General features: G+C 39.2%; 2 protein-coding genes across 6 annotated transcripts; both read left to right on the plus strand.

Moving 5' to 3' along the window:
• Positions 1-5,528: 5,528 nt before the first annotated feature.
• Positions 5,529-12,904, plus strand: LOC131446914 (uncharacterized). 4 transcript variants are annotated; one of them, XM_058618299.1, is made up of 13 exons: positions 5,541-5,669; positions 5,948-6,022; positions 6,729-6,883; positions 7,652-7,729; positions 7,807-7,949; positions 8,027-8,149; positions 8,233-8,290; positions 8,421-8,711; positions 9,589-9,725; positions 9,835-9,951; positions 10,070-10,127; positions 10,565-10,630; positions 10,743-12,904. In XM_058618299.1, the coding sequence occupies exons 3-13, from the start codon at positions 6,859-6,861 to the stop codon at positions 11,939-11,941; spliced, it is 2,295 nt and encodes a 764-aa protein (XP_058474282.1). In that variant the 5' UTR covers positions 5,541-5,669; positions 5,948-6,022; positions 6,729-6,858; the 3' UTR covers positions 11,942-12,904. The 4 variants fall into 4 exon arrangements, with proteins under 4 accessions (XP_058474281.1, XP_058474282.1, XP_058474284.1 ...); XM_058618298.1 differs by lacking the exon at positions 5,948-6,022 and having other exon boundaries at positions 5,529-5,669; XM_058618300.1 differs by lacking the exon at positions 5,541-5,669 and having other exon boundaries at positions 5,677-6,883; positions 7,655-7,729.
• Positions 12,905-13,599: 695 nt separating this feature from the next.
• Positions 13,600-21,807, plus strand: LOC131447906 (regulation of nuclear pre-mRNA domain-containing protein 1A-like). Of its 2 annotated transcripts, XM_058619992.1 has the most exons (7): positions 13,600-13,967; positions 15,679-15,808; positions 15,915-16,021; positions 17,642-17,733; positions 17,970-18,096; positions 19,251-19,426; positions 20,672-21,807. In XM_058619992.1, the coding sequence occupies exons 1-7, from the start codon at positions 13,817-13,819 to the stop codon at positions 20,777-20,779; spliced, it is 891 nt and encodes a 296-aa protein (XP_058475975.1). In that variant the 5' UTR covers positions 13,600-13,816; the 3' UTR covers positions 20,780-21,807. The 2 variants fall into 2 exon arrangements, with proteins under 2 accessions (XP_058475975.1, XP_058475974.1); XM_058619991.1 differs by lacking the exon at positions 20,672-21,807 and having other exon boundaries at positions 19,251-19,900.
• The last annotated feature ends 43 nt before the right edge of the window (positions 21,808-21,850 follow it).

Consider the following 21,850-nt stretch of genomic DNA (forward strand, 5'->3'; position numbering starts at 1 on the left):
TCTTTTGTCTTGCCAAACTTTTTGCTGAATCACTACATAGCCAATGAACACAGAAGCCTTTGTAGTTCTGCACCTAAGCGGGTACTTTTACTCATATTTATTGAGCTGATACTTCTGTGAACTCTATATAAATTACATAAATGGCTGTTCCTTGAATGGATATGAATATACAGTATATGTGTTGTGGAAAAAGAGGGACAGCTTTACCAGGCTATTATATTATACCCTGTCGTTTTAGTCAGGTTTCTTCCTTGCGAACAATAGGTGATGAGTTGATGGTGTAGAAGGGAACCCCCTCTGACACAGGACTCGTACCCAATAAAGGGATTTATTAAGTCGGTATTGTTAAAATAATTTAGATCTGGAGGAAGGAGATCGGAGTCAGCTCAAAATCCAAACAAGGGTTTAATCTTCTTCACTAGTGTCTTCACTACAAAGTGAAGACTCCCTGTCTTGGAGGAAACACATGGTATTTATCTATCTCAATGGGTCTGCTATCACCCTGCCATAAGGTGCAGACCCCCGCCTCTGTGGGTCTGTTATCACCTTGCCCTAAGTCGCAGACCCATTGTCTCTATTCACAGGTCACATCAAACAGTTCCTAAAACAATACAAAGGGTCACTGGTCACAGGTCACATCAAACAGTTACATTGAACATTTCTCTTCATGTATTACATGAGGTACATCATTTCCATCACAGGCATCAGACCAAGCGCTGCAGCAGTGAGTATATTCATGCCGAAATCTCCCAACAACTCTGGCCGCAGAAGAGCAGGTCCATACTTTTTAATGGTTCTCTGACATCCTTATCTTAAACCTTACATTCGTCGCCACTTTCTCTTTTTTAGGGCCCCCTTTTCCTGGAAAACAAATTGTGGCAGCTCATTCTCTAGGGTGCACAACAACAGGTTTTGACATTGGTGCCATTTGGTCAACACAGGAAGCATCTGTGCTTCTTTGACAAGCATTGTTCAGGACTGGCATACAGGCTTCTGTTGTAACCAGATTGTAGGTGATGCGTCTAAAGTCAACCCTCAAGCAGGAATCTTCTTGTAAATAGTTAGGACTAATGACTGATGACGTGTTGTCTGTGAAAGATCACAGAATGTATTTGCTTTGGGTTAAAGCAGAGATTTCCTTCGCTGTCGTCGATCATTTGCGTCTTTTTTTTGTAATTGACATAGACTTAATTGTGAGCATTGTCCAGTATTGTAATATAATTTGGTACATTATGTCCACTACATTAAAATCTTGTCAAAGATTGCAGGTCAACTTCAAAAACCTTTTAATCAGCCTACTGTAAGAATGGCTACAGCTCTAGGATCAGATTGAATCTTGCTTTTGTCCAATCTTTTGAAAACTCAAACCTATGCAGAACCTTGATGTTTATTTTGGCCTTCTTCAAATCACAACAGGTGATGATGGTGCAGGAAAAGACTCCGCTGATACGAGCTCATACGGACATGGAGAACTTTTATTTTGCAAGCCAGTATTAGTTCCTGACTCTTGAACGTAAATATCTAATAGATCTGACAGCGGCACCATCAAGTCAGCGCGTTGGTACCTCTGCCCAAACAGAAAACATCTGGATTGTCACCAAGTAGAGTCAAGAATCCTCCTGGAAAATCCTCAGAGGAATCAGCTCAGCTGACTGTTGGCCTAAGGATTACTGCTTTGTCCTGTCAGAATGATGGATTCCTTTTAACATAACAGTGCATAACTTGGAGGTCTGAGTGGACTTGAAAACTAACATATATGAAGAACTCTCTGTATTAATATGCATTTTAAGGCGGACACCTCAACCTGCTCTGCACCCTTTTATTCATTCATCTTCTACCAATTTATCCTCCACATGAGCGAGAGCGCAGGTGCCAATCCCTGACGGTGAGAAGTGGGTGACAGACAAACAACCATGCTCATGCCTAAGGTCAATTTATAGTGTCCTATTTGTCTTATCCCCAAATCTGCATGTTTTTGGACTGTGGGAGGAAACCGGAGAACCAGGAGAAAACCAATGCAAACTCCATGCATCCTTAATTTCTGCCAAATGAAAATAATGTCACATCACATCACATAGATTGGGTTCACATGACCTGCATAAAGTGGCTCATATCTGATTTTTTGTTTCTGTTGATGTGATCAGAACTGGGGGGTTATTTCAGAGTTCAGTCATCCATTGTGATTGTGTTGTGAATAAAATGAGAACCACGACTGGGTCAAATGTCTCACAAAAATTGTCGTACGGTGCCTGGCGAGGTAATAAAGTTGGAGGATCAAAGTTGATTGTTGAAGCGTGGTTTATTTCTTTGCAAAGAGCGAGAGTCAAGAAGATGGACAACAGCTCAGAGGCAGGTCAAAAATGGCTCTGGGGCACGGAGACAGTTTACATAGTCATGAGCTCATCTGTGCAGCAGGGAAAGGTTGGCCTTGGTTCTGTTGCGGTAGACTTGATAAAAACAATACAGTTGTCTTATCTATGTACTTGGGCTGCCAATGATACAAGAACTCACACTGAAAAAATAAAGAGTTGAGGCAACTGGTCTTCATATTGGTCTTTTATTGTAGATCTACAGTACTTTCCCATGTTCCTTTTTTAAAAACATGATGATATGCCCCTCCTATCCCCCTCGTTCGAGGGGTCCATCAGGTGCCCCTCAGATGTTTAGTGATGTAACTAAGCTACACAAGTGTGTATGTTGAAACAAGCAATATATTATTGGGCTTCTTACACCAACTAAAAGTTACTTAACTTAAAAGGGCACTGAGGACTGAAAGACTTGGATGCAGTAGAGGTCATTTCTCTCTAGTTGTATATATTTGTTATGTCATATGATCATGTCCCATGGGGTTTGGAAATAACTGAGTCAGCAACTTCCTAACAGCCAATGCTTCTTTTTCCCACAGCTGCTCTGTATACATTTCTTTTCCTTATCTTGGTGTAGTCAGATTTGTGACATTGTGGGAAATAACTGGTTTTCTTCTTGTTTCCTGTAATGTTCGAAGACAACAATTAACAGTCAAGCTGTGAGTGAATGCTGGGGTGATTATATGATAGGGAAAGGTCACCAGAAAAGGTCAACGTGAGGGATGCACATGATGGCATCTGGTAAAACATCAGATAACATTTACTGGGGTCATAAGCATTAGGTATGGTGTTTGGTCTGTTTGTAACTTTGATGTTTGTGTGATGTTAAGTGGTGAAGCTTTTTGGAGGAAGGGGACAGACCATTTTAGACCGTCCTCGGTGACAGTGTCTCTCCCTCATGCAAAAATCCATGCATGCAGTAAAGATATGATTGACTCAACACTGATGACTCAAGAATTTCTTTCACAACATGCAGTCTCATGCATGTCCTGTTTGGACCGAGTTGTACTCCTGTACCATCATGCTGTCACTCCTGTCAATATAACAGCAGGGTACCTTCACTGGCTTCCCTGCTTTCTGCAAAGCCATGCATCGACCGTGCAAACTGATCTGAAAAACCTCTCAAGTCAAACAACAATATCATCAGACACATTTGTCAGTGGGGCAACTCAGTCTACTGAGCAGACTGGATATACACAATATTGTGAGACAAATTCAAGAAACATGTCTTCTTTAATTCAGCAAATACATTTGGGTTCAGTTCACCTTCAAGCAAGAAAGAACAACTCACCAGTCTGTTTAGTAGTGCATGTGGGAGCTGTCCTTATCTCATGGTCATTGGTAAAGTGTGTTTGTGTGTGTGTGTGTGTTTAATCCCTCTATGGGGAGGATGTGTGTCTGGTGCAGAACAACCCCGCACCAGGCATGTGAAGAAAATCATCTATTCATGTGGGAAAACCTCTGCAAAGACACACAAACCCTCAATCTCTGATTATGGTTATACCGTTTATATATAAGTACAATATATAGGAAACAATAAATAAATGAAATACAGAGCAATATTCGGTGCTGTGCTTCAATTATGTGATGTTATTATGTCTGTGTTTGGTCTTTGTGAACAGATGTTATGGAACTATCTGTATGCTGCATCCTTGAAAACTGTCTATCAGACGTGGCTGACTGGGGGAGTTTTTTTGGCAGCAGAACTTGCTTCTGAAACTTTTCACAAGCGCTTGTGAAGTGTCTGACTTAGATGAACACATAAACACGGCTGATTTTTTTAATTAGGAGAGTGTTAAAAATGGACTTTAAGAAGCAAGCACGGGATCTCTCAGGAGAGGGTCATTTTCGGAGTTAGACACATGACAGATATACAGCATGTTTACAACAGAAGCCCGAAGGTCTGTCCTGGACATGGCATGTCAAGGAAGTACAGATGTCTCTTGTTTGACTAACTGACGCCATTGTCAAACTTGTTGTGCATCCATTATATAAGATCATGAGACTGTATGGAATATCGGGACATAAGTTGTTTTTCTGTACACGTTTCCACAGAAACACAGGAGGAAGGGGGGTACCAGTACATGTTATGCATAGGATGATGATGTCAGATAACCTTTAAAAGTATAGTCCCACTCGTCTGAGGGCAGAGTTGTTCTGAGATTCGGCTGAAACACTCTCTCTCAAGCAAACGGCAGTGCTTGATTCTGATGCTTGTGACAAATAAAATTCTCTTTGTTCGATATGCAACCCTTCTTTCTGCACCATCATCTCACCACCATGTTGTTCTTTCAAGAAGGAAGGCCCGTTTAACGACACTTCTTTGTCCTTGAACCTGTTTGCAGTCGTCTCGCTTTATTAGCGTAATGTTGCCGTTGCCTCCATCTGTTTGACATAAAACAAATGACTTTTTGTGTGCAGTGTGGTGATTGTTGAGATCTAAGCACTGCTATACTGAGATGCACACAATCCTTTTAAGGACTCTCATTGACTCCCTTTAAACCCCTTATCAAAGCATTGGCCCTCACCTTAACCATAACAGTCCATGCCTAACCTTAACTTTAACCTAGCCAGAATACAAACAACAGCCCAAAACTAAACAAGTTACTCAGAAAGGAAGCTATGCCTCATTAGGACCTGGTTTTGGTTTATGAGGACTTCTGGCCCTGACAAGGTCAGTGTTTGTGCCAGAAACCCACACACGCAAACTTGTTTCTATATTTTGGTGAGGACACATCATAGACATAATTAATTTTCATAACCATAACCATCACAACCAAGTACCTAACCCTAAAAGCAGGTCTTAACCCTGAAAAAGCACTTTAAAGTTAAAAAGTTAAAAGTTAAAATGTCTTTACAAAAAAAGTTTAAAAAAAACCTCTTTTGGACCTCACAAGGACACACGTTTGCAGTGTTGATAGTGGGGACACTCACTCAGAGATAAGCCCCTTACCCTTAGCTTAACCATCACTACTAAGTGCCTAACCCTAAACCTTACCCTAACAATAACTTAAACCAAATTATAACCCTAAAACCAGGTGTTAGCCCAGAAAAAGCCCTTTAAGGATGCGAGGACCAGCCAAACACACACACACACGTTGAGCGGGCGACCTGTAGATGTAATTGGCCAAAGGCGAAAACCAGCCCACTACGCATGCGCCGCTCACTCACGACACTCACTGTGGGGCAAATTTTGGCTTCGCTTGTCTTGATTACACGCCACACTAACGAGGTGTACTCGTGTGACTGGATTCACCAGCACAAAATAACACTTAGGAGGATTTTCACGGTTTCTCTGTGTCGGTAAGTGAGTGTTTTCTTTAGTTTGTTAAACTGTTAAATGAGCTTAATCGAGCTGAAGCTTGTTGGTCGTGGTGGAGATTCGACTGTTGGCCAGTGACTCTGAGCGCAGCTGTGGTGATTGGTAGCAGACATCACTTGTTTGACATGACGCCACTAACATCACTAGAAAATTGCCTTCAGTTTTCTGACATTACTTATAATGATTATAATGATATAATAATAAGTTATACTTTGGGGAAAAGTGTTTACTTTGCCATTTGTGTTCGTTAATTCCTCAGTGACACAGAACAGTCCAAGAACTCGAACGCCACTGACTTGTTTGTCCAATGTCCCTGCAGCGCCATCTGGTGGTGGTTAGTTCAACCTGCAGCCACAATACATTTACAGTATAAGTATTGTCTGTTGGTCTTGGATTTACATGCAGTGTTGAATTTGAGGTTCAAATAAGTGCGTACGTGAATAATATACTAACTAAACATTTTGAGTTGCACTCCACATTATTGTGTGACCCACTTAAACCATTTATAAATAAATATTATATGTGGCGTACAGGGTAAACAAACTATTACCTTATTAAATGGTTAATTTAATGTTTATCTAATATTTACTTTGTATGATCATTATGTTTGTCTTTGGTTGGTAAGGTTTAGGGCTGAAACAATTACTCTATTTATTAATATTAAAATAATCATTAACTATTTTTATAATCGATAAATTGGTTTGAGGATTTTTTTGAACATTACAAGTTTTCAGATTTTCTGAGTTCTGAGGTGCTTACATAACATTGATAACATGTTTCAGGTAACTAAATGTAAAGAATGTATACGTAATCAGTGTAAACAAACATGTAGGATATACATTATACTGGGAATATTTGGTTTATAAAATTGTGTTTTCGTTTAACTGTATCAATGAATATGTACAATGTCAGTGTTCTCCTTCACCCCCTCCATGACCTGAACAACCTCTGCTTCAGATAAACAGATTTCAGGATACCTACGTCCCCTTAAGGGCATTAAGGGACACCCTCCTCTGTTCTTGGCTCATTTGCTCTTTCAGGCTCCTCCAACCCTATTCCGCTGTATCCTGAGTCCGTGTGCAGATGCTGGATTAAAATTTACAGCGAGATCCATCATTTGCCCCTTTGCTTAATTGCAACGGAATTGCAGCCACGTTCTACAGCTGCAGCATGCAGTCGAGTGAAGCACAAAAAGGTATGTCTTTCAGTGTGTCTGTGTGTGTGCACCACTACCCCAGTTTGACCAGATGTTAACACATGACCTGAGTGATCTGATCACTGGTGTGCAGATCCTAATGCACCCCTCTCTGACCTCAGTGTGTCTTTTTAAACAACCCAAGCTTGTCTTTGACACACATGCTACACCTAAATGCAAATTGGACACTCTAAATTGACTGTAGGTGTCAGAGTGAGAGTGGATGGTTGTTTGTCTCTATATGGCCCTGTGATGGTCTGGCGACCTGTCCAGGTTGTACCCCGCCTTTCGCCCTATGTCAGCTGGGATTGGAACCAGCGACCCGTGTGATCCTCATGTGGAGCATAAAGTGGTAGAAAATGACTGAATGTTGCCATTTAGAGGAAGATGGATCATGAAACCTTGCCACATATGATTGGACACCAGTGTTAATTGCTAGTACTGTCCAATAGGTGCCTGTTTGGGGTGATGTTTGTGTGAACTTTAAATTGTAAATACTGACATGGTTCTAAACAAATCGCACATTTTGAGGCTTTAAAACTGGAGTGAATTTTGCAACTGGAAGATCGTGTCCATTTTTAAATAAAGTCTATGACGTTCACACAGGATGCATTTTGATATCAGGTGTAGACACTTAAATTAGAGTTGTTCACATGTGACAAAATCTCTCTGGACATATGTTTAACACCTGGTCTGAACAGCTCTAATTGTGTTTAGAGGATTTAAGCATGTAATTATTATTGACTGATGCTTTCTTTCTTTGTGTAGCAGTTTCCAGCAAAAGTGAACTGTTTGAATCTTTGAAGGTGTATCTGACCAACAGGAAGAGACTACAACCTATTATTGGTAAATAAAAACAAATATCTACATGTATCTTTGTTTGTGGTGGTGTTAAAATACTCTGTCCTTTCATGTACATTTAGGCCTTGGCAGCATTGTAGAATGTGTGAAGCAGGGAGCGCACAGCAGAGAAGTGCTGTACCTGTGTGAGGTGTGTGTGTGTCGACTCGGCAAAGCTGACATGCGGAACCACATCATGGGAAGTCTCCACAGATATAACTACATTGTAAGCAGTGCTGTAATGATGGCTACTTTTGAAGGGCATGTATCCTGTAGTTTATTAACAGATGTGTTGTTTGACAGAAAGCATGGCACCCTCATTTATTGTCTGAATGGAAGGAAAACTCTGACTTGTCTAAACTGGCCTGGCCTCTGATGGAGATAGCCAAGAAAATCGAGGGAAAAGAAGGAGTTGGAGAAGTACAGGTATTTGTGCATATGTTTGTTTTCATTTGCACAAACAACTGTTTTGGATATAAGAGCTCATATTTTTGCACCTTAATATAAAGTTATTTGAGGTTGAAGGAGCAGTATTCCAGAGGATGGCAACACTAAGCGAGAGAGATGGTCAGTGACTCGTCTTGATCTCATTTCCTTTATCTGTCACCATGTTGTTGTTGTTTTTTTTCTTGGCATGCTTTTCACATTTACATTTTTATTTTTTAACATGGGTCTCTTTGTCTCATAAACACTGCAGCAGTAACTTTCTTAAGAGATTGTCAGGGTCAACCAGAAAGAAATGCAGAGACTCCGCCTGTTCAGCTGAAGGAATCTCCCATTCAATCACAAAGGATTGTGTTGCTTGGTCAGAATCAACAGCAGTGGACTGAAAAATCCATCAAAGCTGAATTCATGCATGACCCACCTGTAATGCAGTCAACTGTAGCTCCTCATATGAAGACAGAAGGCTGTTTAAGAAACACCTCATCACCACAGTTAGACAGCTGCAGCTTTCTCAATGTCTATACAGGAACCAAGCCTATTATTGGTGAGTATACTGTAGATGGAGAGTAGTAACAATGTGCTCAAGTTACAGAACCTTTTAATTTATTAATGCAATATCCTTAAAACATGGGTCATGCTTCTGTGAGTCAGCATGTCCAGAATTCTGCCCCTCTGCTGCTCAGCTGCAAGAAGCATTTATATTCCACCAAACAGATGAACTTTTCTTTGCAGTAAAATTCACTTCTGAAACTTGTTGTGGGACTTTCAGTATGCAGTGTGGGAATCTCGCTTAGGGATAAGAGAGTCAAAACAAACACGGAGTTGCACGATAGGCTTAAAGGGCAGTTTCACTCATTTTTTTTTACTTGGTCAAATGAAGAAGAAACCTAAAATCATTATGATCTGCTGTGTTTGTTTAATTTGACCCAATTTGTCCAGTTTTTATTTATTTATTCATTTATTTTTACTCAAAACTTGACAATGACTTTGACGTTGAATTTTCGTCAACTTCCTCTGTTGTGGGAATGAGACATATCTCAGATCCACTGTCTGATGATCAAATAACACATTTATCTCTGTAAATTAGTAAAACAAATTTTTTGGGTGAAGTGGTGCTTTAATCACAACTGTGTGAACTCATCTGGCAGTAGAGTTAATATAATGGACATTCATTATTATTGAAAAGTTACACACCCAACAGTGTTAAATTAACATTACATTAAATTTCCCCAGAATTAGGCTTTTCTATTTACTGTATACCAACACTGTGTTTTTACAGTAGCCACAGTGGACAAACTAAAAACCTTTTTCATTTTTTAATGATAAAACCTATTTGGAAGGAAGGGTGAGGTGCAAAATATTCAGCTGCAATTTAACCTGTAGATGTTACTAAATCCTACTCTTGTATATGTCTACAACAGGTCTTTTCTGTGTGGTTGAGTGTAGGAGTGACAATGGCCACACGTGCGTTTTCTTATGCCATTGCTGCCGCATCCGATTCAACAAAAAGGACCTCATTGTTCACCTGACAAGCTCTTCCCATCTCAACAACTACTTGGTCAGTTTTTGACATACATGAGCAATTGAAATGAGGTATTGTTCCTTCAGAGGCTGTGAAGAACATGCTAAGAATCGGGTTAAAGTTCATTGAACACATTTTTGCGTAGATGGAAACTCATCATGAGCAGGTGGAAATATTGTTGGAAGATAATGATGAGCCCAGTGAGTTTCTCCAGTCACTGGCCAGGAAAGTGGAGCGAGAGGAGGGCAGAGGAGAGCTGAAGGTATCATACTATCTTTTGTGTTATTGAACTTGCTTTGGTTATTATGTATGTGAAAGGGACTTTTGTGTCCTTCACCAGGAACATTTTGAATACACTTGTACTTGTCTTATGTTCCCAGGTGATAAATGTACCAGAATCACTCTGTATCCAAATGAGTGGCAAAAGTTATCACTGGTGTAAGTACAGAACTGTGTGTTTTTATGTTCATAGTTTCTTTTAATGGAGTAACTTAACAAATAACATGTATTTTATTTGTAATCACATTATTAGTCAAAGGATTTGTGTCTTGTGAGGTGGCAGTGTAGTACTGTACATTAAAGCAATACGTTCTCATATAAGTTCTCAAGTTTTGAATCACAAACAATAATGCCTGCAGTAAAGGTGGCAAACTCTGCCACAATTGCTGTATAGGAAGTGAGTCTTCAATTGTTTGGAGCTTAAAAAGACTTCTGTAGTTTTATAAATTGCCTGTTTTTTTTCTTCAGTCTGTGTTCTCTTTGTACTTGATAACCTAATTTCACTATCTATTAATATACCTTTTGGTTTGCCTCTTCAGTCTGCTCTTTCAACCAATGTAATTGCCAAGACTTAAGTATTTTAATTTCATTTTCAGGTATCAAGATGTTATGTAGCAGTGGGACACAAACTAGCAGCCAAACAAACAAAATAACTCTCCAAGGTGTGCCTTTCAACTATAAACTTCACTTGAATGGGCCAAAACCTATGTTTCTCTCTTGACAATGAAATATTTCCTGTTGCTTTTCAACTTCTGTGTCCCAACACTTTTTCAGGGCTTAATGAGACCATGTCTTCAGCTGGAGACATGCCAGACAAACATGCTGTAATGCTGTCAAAGTGGGCACAAAAGACGACATCAAAAGGGAAGAAGACCAATACTTTATTCAAGGTAAGCCTGCCTCTCAAAAGAGGTGCATTGCTGCTGGAGAGGACGTCTTTCTGTGAGGACGACTTCCCTATGGTACAATCACCGGCCTCCGGTGTATCTCCATCCCTCGAGAACCTGACAGAAGACGAGTTGGACTATGATGCTGGATCTTTTGAAATCACCCACACTGAACACAACATGACAACTTTACCTCAACCAGACTTGTATAGTCGAGACGCAGACACCCATCAATACATGGAAGCAGAGAGAAACAATGCAGACACTTGGTATCAAGAGGTGGACGGTTACTTTGCTAACAATGAATACTTAAGCCAGTCTGAAGACAAAACATGGACCGATCAAAAGGCTTATCAGAAAAGCAACACCACCAGACAATATGGTTCTCAAGAAACATCAGGTATAAAGTTAGAGAAAGACTTGAAAAATGAAAACCCACAAAATGTGGGGTGGTCACATGCTTTGTCCCACACTCAGGACTGGTCCTCTTACAACTTTCCCCACGGACAAGAGGGGGTTTACACTCAGCAGTGGTATGGCTCAGCTTCACAGAATACCGTTGGCACTAGTCAGAAAGTGTCAAGAGACGATTGCTCGATGGAGATGAGCTCAGATGCACCTCAACTTTACCAACAACTGCCCCAGAATCAGTACATGGCACCAGATCACAACAATTATCAGACGGGTTGTGTGGGGCATCACGGCTCATCTGCTGAAGTCGCTCCTCCTTATGTAGATTCTGCAAGGATTAACATGTATCCTTATTTGGGAGCTGTCCCTCCTCAAATTGCACCAGAGATGAGACCACATGCTCCTGAAACCGAACAGAGACAAATGTATATGGCTTTTATGACGAGCCATGTCCAGACAACTCCACAAAGTTATATGATGCAACCTGTGGCCTGTCAAGCCATTCAAATAGACCATAGGGGTATGCATAACTCTAACTACTATCATGAACCCACCTGGCACGTCCCCGAACCACACAACAATAGCAGTGGTGGCGGCGGTGGTTGGGATTTGCCCCAGTCAAGTACTTTAATCCCACCTGTGCAGAGTACATATTATGGATCTTATTTTGAGTAAGTCCAGAGACACTGGGTAATCATGGTTGGTGATTTCAAGAAGTGTAGCTGAAACTACTCCATTTGTGTGTATGCCACCCATTTAATTCTGCATTTATTGCCACTATGTTAATTGCAGTTATTAAGACAGTTCCACTTAAGGGAATGCTGTCCCTACTGAAAGACCCCGATGGTCTGGCATGGCCTCTAACCATGCTGCTTTGGTACATTCTTTGCGATTGTTGATGGAGATTGGAGGTTCCATTACTCATGTTCATGAATGTTTTTGAATGTAGTGACACCACTAGCATAGACTCTGGGATCAGTATTGTTTTGTTTCTTTTTTTTACGACTTTAAGTTTAAATTTAGTTTGTATAATTTTGACATTTGTTTTTTTTCATCTATCTGAAACTTCTGAAACTGTTTCATTTGCATCCATGTCGAGATGAAATTGGTCTCTACTTTGACATTTTCCTTTGGACATGGTTACAGCTGGTTACAACAAAAACTAAAGTAGATTATTAATAACTTAGAAAGTGACTCTGATTTAACGTCTAAAGTGCTGGAATCTATGGACCTGCAGTATTTCTTGGTTTTGTGTGTAAACCAAGTGGAGTAATGTGACATATTTTCACTGATTTATTATTTCACATTGAATGGGATGCAGGGGTTAGTTGGTTTGTGCTTCAGTGAATTTGTTTTGAGTACAAGAAAATGGTATTATTTACCCCCTTTGCTGCTGCTTGTACTGTAGAGGTCCAACAGTATTTCTTGATTGTATATCCAAATGACATGATATAAACTACTGATTTTCATTTTTGTTTTTGTTTGAGAGAGTTTCAAGTGCCTTCAGTTCAGCTAATGGGATGTGTTTGGAATCTGTATCCATATTTCCTGGCACGGCAGCTAAAGCCTTTTGTTCAATTGTTTGAAACGTTGACTAAATCTGCGATGTAACTGTGTTGAATTAAAGGGTGAACCAGTCTCCATTAATATTTTACATACATGTCCAATTAAAGATGGACATTTTGTTCATACATTGCTACCTATAATACTACTACTACTACTACTACTACTACTACTACTACTATTTATAATAACTGACTGGTAAAGCACTTTTCAAAACATGGCTACAAATGCTTTGAGTAACCGAATGAAATGAACATAATACATTGACAACAAAATGTGAAAAACGAAGATAAAAAAACAAAATAGACCTTTGGATCAGTCCAAACTATAACCTTATTTATTTTTGCCATCAGTTGTGCTTTAAGTTAGTGGGCAAACTTAAAATCTTATTTCTAGCAGCAACATTCAACATTAAAAACACAAAAAAGCCACTAATTTCTTGAATTAGTTCAAATTAATGTCAGGAGTCTGATTATGACACAAACCATCGATCCAATCACACGTGCATGCAACAAAACAAACTGAATTTATAATATTAAACTGTATTCCACATGCATTTTTGTACTGTTAAAGTACATGTTCAATCGTTTATTTTCGAAAAAGCAAAAAACGACTGTAATGATGTACTTTATTTGTTAACTTTTTTGAAGACACTTTAATGCCTCGTGTGTAAAAAATATCTCAAAGATGTAGAAAAGTCCAAAAGAAAAGTCTGGCAAATTGCACTAACTGTAATTTCCGGCAGACATGAACGCAGCATAGCTGTCGTCGTACGGAAGCGACTGTAGTGGCTTTTCCCGATCAGAGCATTGCAACTGTTCTAGCTAGTTCTGCGTAAACAGTGTTTTTTACGCACAACCGAGGTGGCGTGCGTCATTTATTTTTGTATGGTTAAAACTCTGCAGTGACTGGTTTATTTGCTGGACATTACACGTTAACTGAGGGGAACCTTGAAGCTGCTGGTGTCCCACTCCTCTCTTCGTCGAGATGTCAGCTTTCTCTGAAGTGGCTCTAGAAAAGAAACTGTCCGAGCTCAGCAACTCTCAACAAAGTGTTCAAACGCTGTCGCTGTGGCTCATTCATCATAGAAAACACTCGAAGACCATTGTCAACGTGTGGTTCAGCGAACTGAAGAAAGGTAAGGGTGGAACGAGCAAGCTAGCTCCTCGACAAACACTGCCTGCTAACATGCTATAACAACCTGGATGTAGCATGTGGCTACAGAAGCTGGTCAAGTTTTGCCTTAAGGTTATTGTGAATTTAAATATAAACGTGTTTAAACTTTAGCCGACCGTAGCTAGTTAAACAAATGCCCAAACTGTTCAAATGGATTAGAGCTGAATACATTCGAATTTGCCATTTTGATTTGACCCATTTTTCCTCCAAATGACATGCACAAGAATGATTAGGATACATGGAAACAGTGCAGGGTGAGGGGGGGAAAAGTTTATTAAACCCTCCACTTAAATGTGACCTTCCAAACGTTATTCAGAAAACAATATGCACTTTGTTTCAAAAATCAGTCCCCAAAATACACTGATAATTTCTTGTAAAATCTCAACGGAGCTGTAAAATGTATTTCTTTGTGCACATTTGCAAGGACAACAATTATGCTATTAGATGATTTTTAAGGCAGGGGTCTCGCACTTGGGGCCAATGAGTGTCCAGTCTGGGTATGAGGGGGCCATTCATGTGAAAAATAATTAATCTATGTGGGAAATTAGCTTAGAATCACATCACAGTATTCAATCATGATAACGCAATAACGGAATGAATGATGATATTTCAAAGTAAAAGTGTTTTTTATGATAAAGAACTATACACCAATGTAAAAATTAAATTGTAACATATGGACAATTGTAATAAAAACACTTAACATGCTCATATATATACAATTTTACGATAAATACATATACAAATTCGATGAATATTACCTTAGGTATTATTATTATTATTATTATAATAATAGAAATACTGCTCACTGTTGATGACAATAGCTAAAAATCATATTTAGTATAATATTCTGTCTATAATCTAGCTACAGGTCATGGAGATTGTGGGACAGTTCTCATTATAACTTGATATTAAAGGACCTGCCGCATAAAATCGAGTGGGGGTTTGATACCTCTGTTTTAATTTCCTCTGCAAGTGAGACATTTAGATCTGCCATACATTGAAGGCATGGTAAGAATCGGACTCAACAGCATTGATAGATCAACTTGCATTTAACTGTGCACTCAAACACACTTTTGTTTTTGTGTTAGCCATGGTAAGAATCGCTGGAGACGTTATCAATGACTGATATACAACATGCAATTTAACACCTATTTTTTACACACTGTACACAGTATACACATTAGTTGTATAAAGGGAAAAAAGAAAGTGCAGTTACCTGTAGTGTATTAGACAGTCAAATGTTACATTATATACTGTATGCAAGTATGTAATTGCGCTGTAGGAAAGCTTTCTGTAGCTTCTAATACTAGCTCACTTTTCCTTAGGGTGCTACTCTACAACCTAATGACATCTCAAGTGGATGTTGTATTTTAGGAGCCATTTTAAGGACTCAAAGGAGTGTGCAGTGGGAATACAGATGGCACAGTTCTCTGGGGCTTAATGTTTAGCTCAGTGTAGACTGGAACCTGTCTAATAATATTACACAATCATTGTTACATGTATGTGTGATAGTCTATGTTGGTGAATAAACTCCAAATTGAAAATAAATACAAAAGAAATTTGATTAAAGCTCAGTTGTGTATTGTTTTTGATCAGTGAGATTCAGTTTTGTATATGATAACAAATGCCCCACTGTAATATGTGTGTGTGTGTGTACATTTGAATACATCCAGCTCAGGTATCACGCAAGTTGACCTTCCTTTACTTGGCCAATGACGTCATTCAGAACAGCAAGAAAAAAGGACCAGAGTTTACCCAAGACTTTGCACCGATCATCGTCGATGCATTCAAACATGTATACAGGTCAGATTTACATAACACTACCTAATTGTGTTGTTTATTCAAGTAATGTGTCCATTTCTAGACAATGCACAAAGCTTTCAACATGAGTGTATTGTTTCCTGTGTAGAGAGGGCGAGGACGGCTTTAAGAAGCAGCTGGGTCGGGTTTTGTCCATCTGGCAGGAGAGAGCTGTGTACGAAAACAACCTGCTGAATCAGCTGTCACAAGTCCTATGTAAGTTCACGCAACATGAAATTTGTATCTGTACATGCCAGTAAGTAGTGCTCACCATCCAATAATGTCCACATATTTGTACGTCACATAGGGGTGGGCGATATGACCTAAAATTAATATCACGGTATTTTTCATCTTTTGAACGGTGACGGTATAATATCACGGTATTACTTTTTTTGGTAGGTTTTGGGAGGAGTACATATTTTTTAATAATATTCTAATCTGATATTTGTAGTTTTTTTTCCTTTCTGATCCGGTCCCCAGAGGAATCACGGCTAAACAATACTAACAACGAACAATACAATACTAATGTGGTGGCCTTAAATTTGTTTTTGTTTTCTTTTTTTAATTCAAACAGAAAAGGACTTTTCTGAATATGAAATGTTAGGTTTACATAGTGTAACTTACCAATAGCGTTGTGCAGTCTGTGTCCAAAACATGCGAGTCTCGTATATTTATTTATTTCCAGAGCGCGCACCATGTTTGCAACGCTGTCAGTTGTCATGCACATCAGACGCGCTTCATCCAAGCACCAGTCAGAAACGCAATTATTGCTCCGGTGTGGTCTTCGGGGAAGAAGGCGGTCTGGAGGCATCTGCTGCGCAACTTCCAGACATTGTCAATGAAGTGGATGGTGAGGCTAATGTATGGCTCAGTAGTCCGGCTGGACCATAAATCAGTAGTGGCCGAGTAGGCGTCAAGGTGGCGAATTTCGTTTATTACCCGTACCTCCGTGTACAGCTCTGGCAAGTGCTCGTTACGCTAATTTAATGGCCACTCCCCTTTTACCACCGAATATGTTTTACTTTTTTATTTGCAACAAGATATACAGTATATAAGGACAGATATTCAGACCACTGAACGTTTGAAGAAAATGTAATGCATTATTATTTAGAATTAGGAGATTATTGGCGCTCAATTGATTTATCACGGTATTGACGGTATTGCAAAATCCATATCATGGCGCAATGTCACACCGGTGTTGACTATGACACCGGTATACCGCCCACCCCTAACAATCGCCCAATCACAACAATCTATAATTGTCTAACCTGCCAGTTTGAAGGTTCAAGCCTTGCTTCAGGCCTTTCGTGCAAAGAAAAGTTTAGTCGTGAATATTTTAGATGGAAAAATACATGGAGCTAATTGCTTTATTCTTATGTTTTTATTTAATTTAAAAGGACATTATACAGATAAAGCATAAATGTTACCACTTGATGTACTGAACCAGAATATACTGTACATTAGAGTAAATTCACATCTGCATTCCCTCAGCTATTCAGAACAATGCAAAGAGTACACCATGTAGTATAGCAACAATAACACAAAAAAAACCCAACAACATACAATACACAAAATTGTACAGCACAATCTAGTGTAGACGATGTTCTGGAGGATCTATTGAAATTTACTGGATGAGTGTGTACAAAAATCACATAGTGGGGGCAGGACCAAACCATTTCAAACTAAATTCTCAATGCTGAGATAAATTCATCAGCATTTTTGTTTTCAAAGTTTGTTTATATAGAGTCTGGAGAGATCTTATGGCTGTTTCACCCACACAGGGACTGTGTAGTGTTTTAGTTTCTTCATGCTCTTTTCCTGTACTGTACATCGCAGATGGAGAAAAGAAGGCTAAGAAGAGGACTTATGAGGAAATCCGACCAGACGAGGACTTCGCCTCACAGAGTTCCCCTACTGAACCCCCACAGGTGATGTTCAGGAAACACAATGTAGTCATAAATATGGGAAGTAAATGAAATTATACTTTTAACTACATTTAAGCATTATATTTACTGTTGAAACATTTACTCCTGTATGGATTTGTTTTGTGAAACTTCCCTTCTCCGCTACAGTTCATATCTGATACATACTTATTCCCACTTATTATTGTTGATGCATTTTGGTCCTCCTCTCATCCTCTTGGCTATTTCACCTCTAACCTCAGACAGCAGAGTTAATCCGAGCTCTGCAGGAGCTGGAAAACGCAGCCTCTGGTGACTCAGTGCTCCGTCAGCGAATCTCCTCCCTTCCTGCCGAGGTGCAGGACACATCACTGCTTCACAGGATCACAGGTAGGTGATAGGAGTCTTCATTGATTCAGTGCGAGTGACAAAGTACAAGTACACTGGTTCTCCAAAGCAGTCTTCTGATTTTAAACCTCAAGATTTGCGATTTAGCTAGTGTGAAATAATCCAGTTGTCACCTGGTTAGTTTTGGTGAGCATATGCCCTCTACAGTCTCATATTGCTGTTCTTGGATGTTAATAACAATTATAATACCTCAGCTTTCTATAGCCCTTTTCAGGTCACTCAAAGACACTTAACAAAATGGCAAAAGAAAAGAACAGTAGAAATAAATTCATAAATAAAATAAATAATGGAAGTCTCAAGCTGTCTTAGCTTAATCCACTTCAAGGATATATATTATATATATATATATATATATGTGTGTGTGTGTATGTGTCGGTCTACTGAAATGAAAAATACTGAACCATTACATTATTGTTAAGGGTTGAGACATAACCACGGAAGAAACTGTTAATCTGCTCAACCTGCGCTCACAGGAGGATTTTTGTTGTACTGTTCTGAGGAAATCAATAGTTTGAGAGATGCTTAGAGGAGCCCGTCTGCCATCAATGTGGGCTCTTTGCACAGCAGCCATTTTGACAGGTCACAGTAGGAAAGTCTTAGGTGTGAATACAGAAATTGATAATGTGCCATTTAGCTTCCTCAGTTTCAGGGTGCATAATGATTGACTGTCCTGACATACATGAGCTGAGCAGAGCTGTCATTAATGTGGTCAGTCACATCTGTGTGTTTCCTGCTAAAACATGTCAAAATGGCTGCTGTGCAAAAAGCCCATTAATCCCACACTAGCTCTGTCCTAATCCACGGCCTGGATCCTCCTGAAAGGAGACAGTCTGGCCCACAGAGAACTTACCAGTTCTGTCACCAATTCTTCCCCTGGTGTGTGTAAATGTTGGCACCATTTGAAGGAGCCGACGAATCGTGATCCAGCTCATGGATTGGGACATCACTGATGATTGAACGTTTTATTACCAATTTCACTCTTTGTACAACATAGCACTCGTCGTCTTAACGAACACTGCAGTGTGAAATTCCTTTGAGCAACAGTGTTGTAAAACCAAACAAACTTAAAGTTAAAAAGTTACCTGGTTCTGTTTAAGCACACTGCCCTGTTCTTTCTGTCGCTGTGTGTGATTTAGATAAAGAATCGGGGGAGCGGCTTTCCCGGCTGGTGGAGGAGGCCTGCATGCTGTTGGCAGACTACAGTGGTCGCTTGGCAGCAGAAATAGACGATAGGAGGCAGCTCACACGTACACTCACCGTCTTCCTACAAAGCCAGAAGGACGGCTTGGCCCAGAATGAGCAGAAACTTGAAGTGCGTATCACACTTTCTTTCTTTATTTCACTTATTTCATACATGTCTGTCTCGTTTCCTTCAACTGTGGTGTCATTACCATTCGTCCCTTTGTCATTCATCTGTTTTTGAAGCTGTGTACTCACAAGTCGTGTTTGCCCACATTTCAAATAACACTTTTTCTCATGTATTGCTGCAGCAGTCACAAACTGCTGAGTTTCTGTTTGGGTGTGGTGTCCTAAATAGATGCACACCTGAAGACTCAGGTTACTCAGTCCCATGCCTCCAAATGTAAATATCATCCAAATTAGTGTGAGGAGGTTTTGACCTAAAAAAAAAAGTAACCACAGATTTTCTTTCACAGATAATCATTATTTTTTTGTTCTGACAATAACTGTCCAGCCTTTTTTCACAGGATGCCAAGAGGATAAAGTATGTTATGTTTGTATCTTTTTGTAATAAAAAAACTGAAAATAAAAAAATGGAAATAATTGTGTGAGTGCTTTTATTTTACTTTAACAATTGCAGTGTGAATATTCAATGCCAATGTTTCAATAAGTCAATTTTGAAGGCATTTCCACCTTCTTTGTGGTATTGACACTTAATTCTAGCTACAACTGAATTAAGGTCAATATGCTCATATAGAGGGAAACTCATGTTAGTACTGGTCAAACCAAATTGTAAGAAAAGAGACGTTAAGTATCTTGATTCAGACACAAATTCACATTTTTGTTTGGAAATCTGTGATTCATACTGTTGTGCTTGCATGACACATGTAGATGTCAGCAGATCCACAATTACACACAAAATGCTCTTGAAAGTGACAAAGTGAGCAACACGGGTAGAGCAGAGACGATACATTTCATCTTTAAGGTGTCAAAATAATTGTCTATACAGTATTTGGCTCAAAAAACATCATGTGGTTGGCACACTGGTGATGTGTAGTGACGTATCAAAACGTGTTAACTGCTATTTTTTTCTCCTAACTTAATTATATATAAAATAAATAGCTAAACACACATACGTAACTAATTGTCCAGGCGCTTAGAAAGAGGAAAGAGTTGAATGTGAAACAACCTTTTTTGTCCCATTCAATAGAAGTTGACAGACTATGGATTCACAACAAAATTACTATATTATTCACTGATGTTATCTACATTTTTATGCAGGCAGTATATACTTGGATTATTTTTTTCTTAATATATATATGTGGTATTTATTACCGTACACTTGCTAAAGTATTTGTTCTTCTGTGGACTTTTTCAGGAGTACAAACGCAAACTGGTGAGAGTAACCCAGGTCCGAAAGGAGCTGCGTGCCCGACTTAACAATCTCCCGGGAGGAATCTACAATTCTTCCGATTTCACCTCCTGAGCTCACGTCTGACCTCCGTCTTGCTGAAACATCTCGACCCGTTACTCAGATATTGGATGAGAGACTTTGCCATAGCCCTCTGTTTATGAAAGTGTATGTGTGTTCCTCTGTATGGTGACCTGTGGTTCTTATTCTGTCTCAACTTATTTATCAACATGTTTTTCGTTAATAGGAATGTATTTCTTTTGAGTTTGTGAACTCATCTCTTAGTGCTGTGTGTTATCAGTACACTACATGAACAAATATTGTCCATCACACACACACACACACACACACACACCTGCCGTGCTTTGGCCCCTTGCTCATTTAACTCTTACAGCTTTAAACTGTCATGGATGATGCTGGTGTGATATTTTTGAGAGATTTAGACTTTTGAAGATACTGCAACGGAGTTTACGCTTATCATTAGTTATAAATCTTCAGTATTTTTGATTGCTGTCAAAACTGTTCTATTTTGACCCTTTGTAGTTATTGGTTCTAGAGTTTTGGAGCAGTTTTTCATTCTGGGATCTCTTTCTTTTTGTTATGTTGTGCGATATGATCTCCAAAGAGTATTGTGTACTTTGTGACATTATTAGGAAACCACATTCTGAAGCTGAAACCTATGTAATAATAATTTACATAAAGCCTCTTTGTGAGAGGGCTGTATAAATCATTGTTAAGTGTACATATTAAAAATTGCATGTAAATATGATGGAGTTATACCTTAAAGTGCTCATGGTTTATATCCATGTGAACATGGTTCAGACAAAGTACAGATTTATCTCTGTGTAATGTCACAGTTGCCCGTTCGTACACAACAATGACACAATGACTGAACGAGTCTGTTGTCTCGTTTACTTGTTAAATATTCTACTTCACAGTTTTATCCTCAAGTCGACGTACTGCTGCCGTGCTGAAGCCTCTCACAGTTTAATAAGTGCCGCAGTTTACTATAAAGCAGCTGTTTGTTTTTATAGCTTTGGAGAAAATTATTCCTAGAAGCAAATAGACAAAATAAATAATAAACAAATCTATGCAGTCCTGTCTGTAGTATGCCACACTGTGTTTTACTGCAATGACAAGCTTGTT

This window comes from Solea solea, chromosome 20 (genome assembly GCF_958295425.1).
Source record: "Solea solea chromosome 20, fSolSol10.1, whole genome shotgun sequence".
Classification (NCBI taxonomy): domain Eukaryota; kingdom Metazoa; phylum Chordata; class Actinopteri; order Pleuronectiformes; family Soleidae; genus Solea; species Solea solea.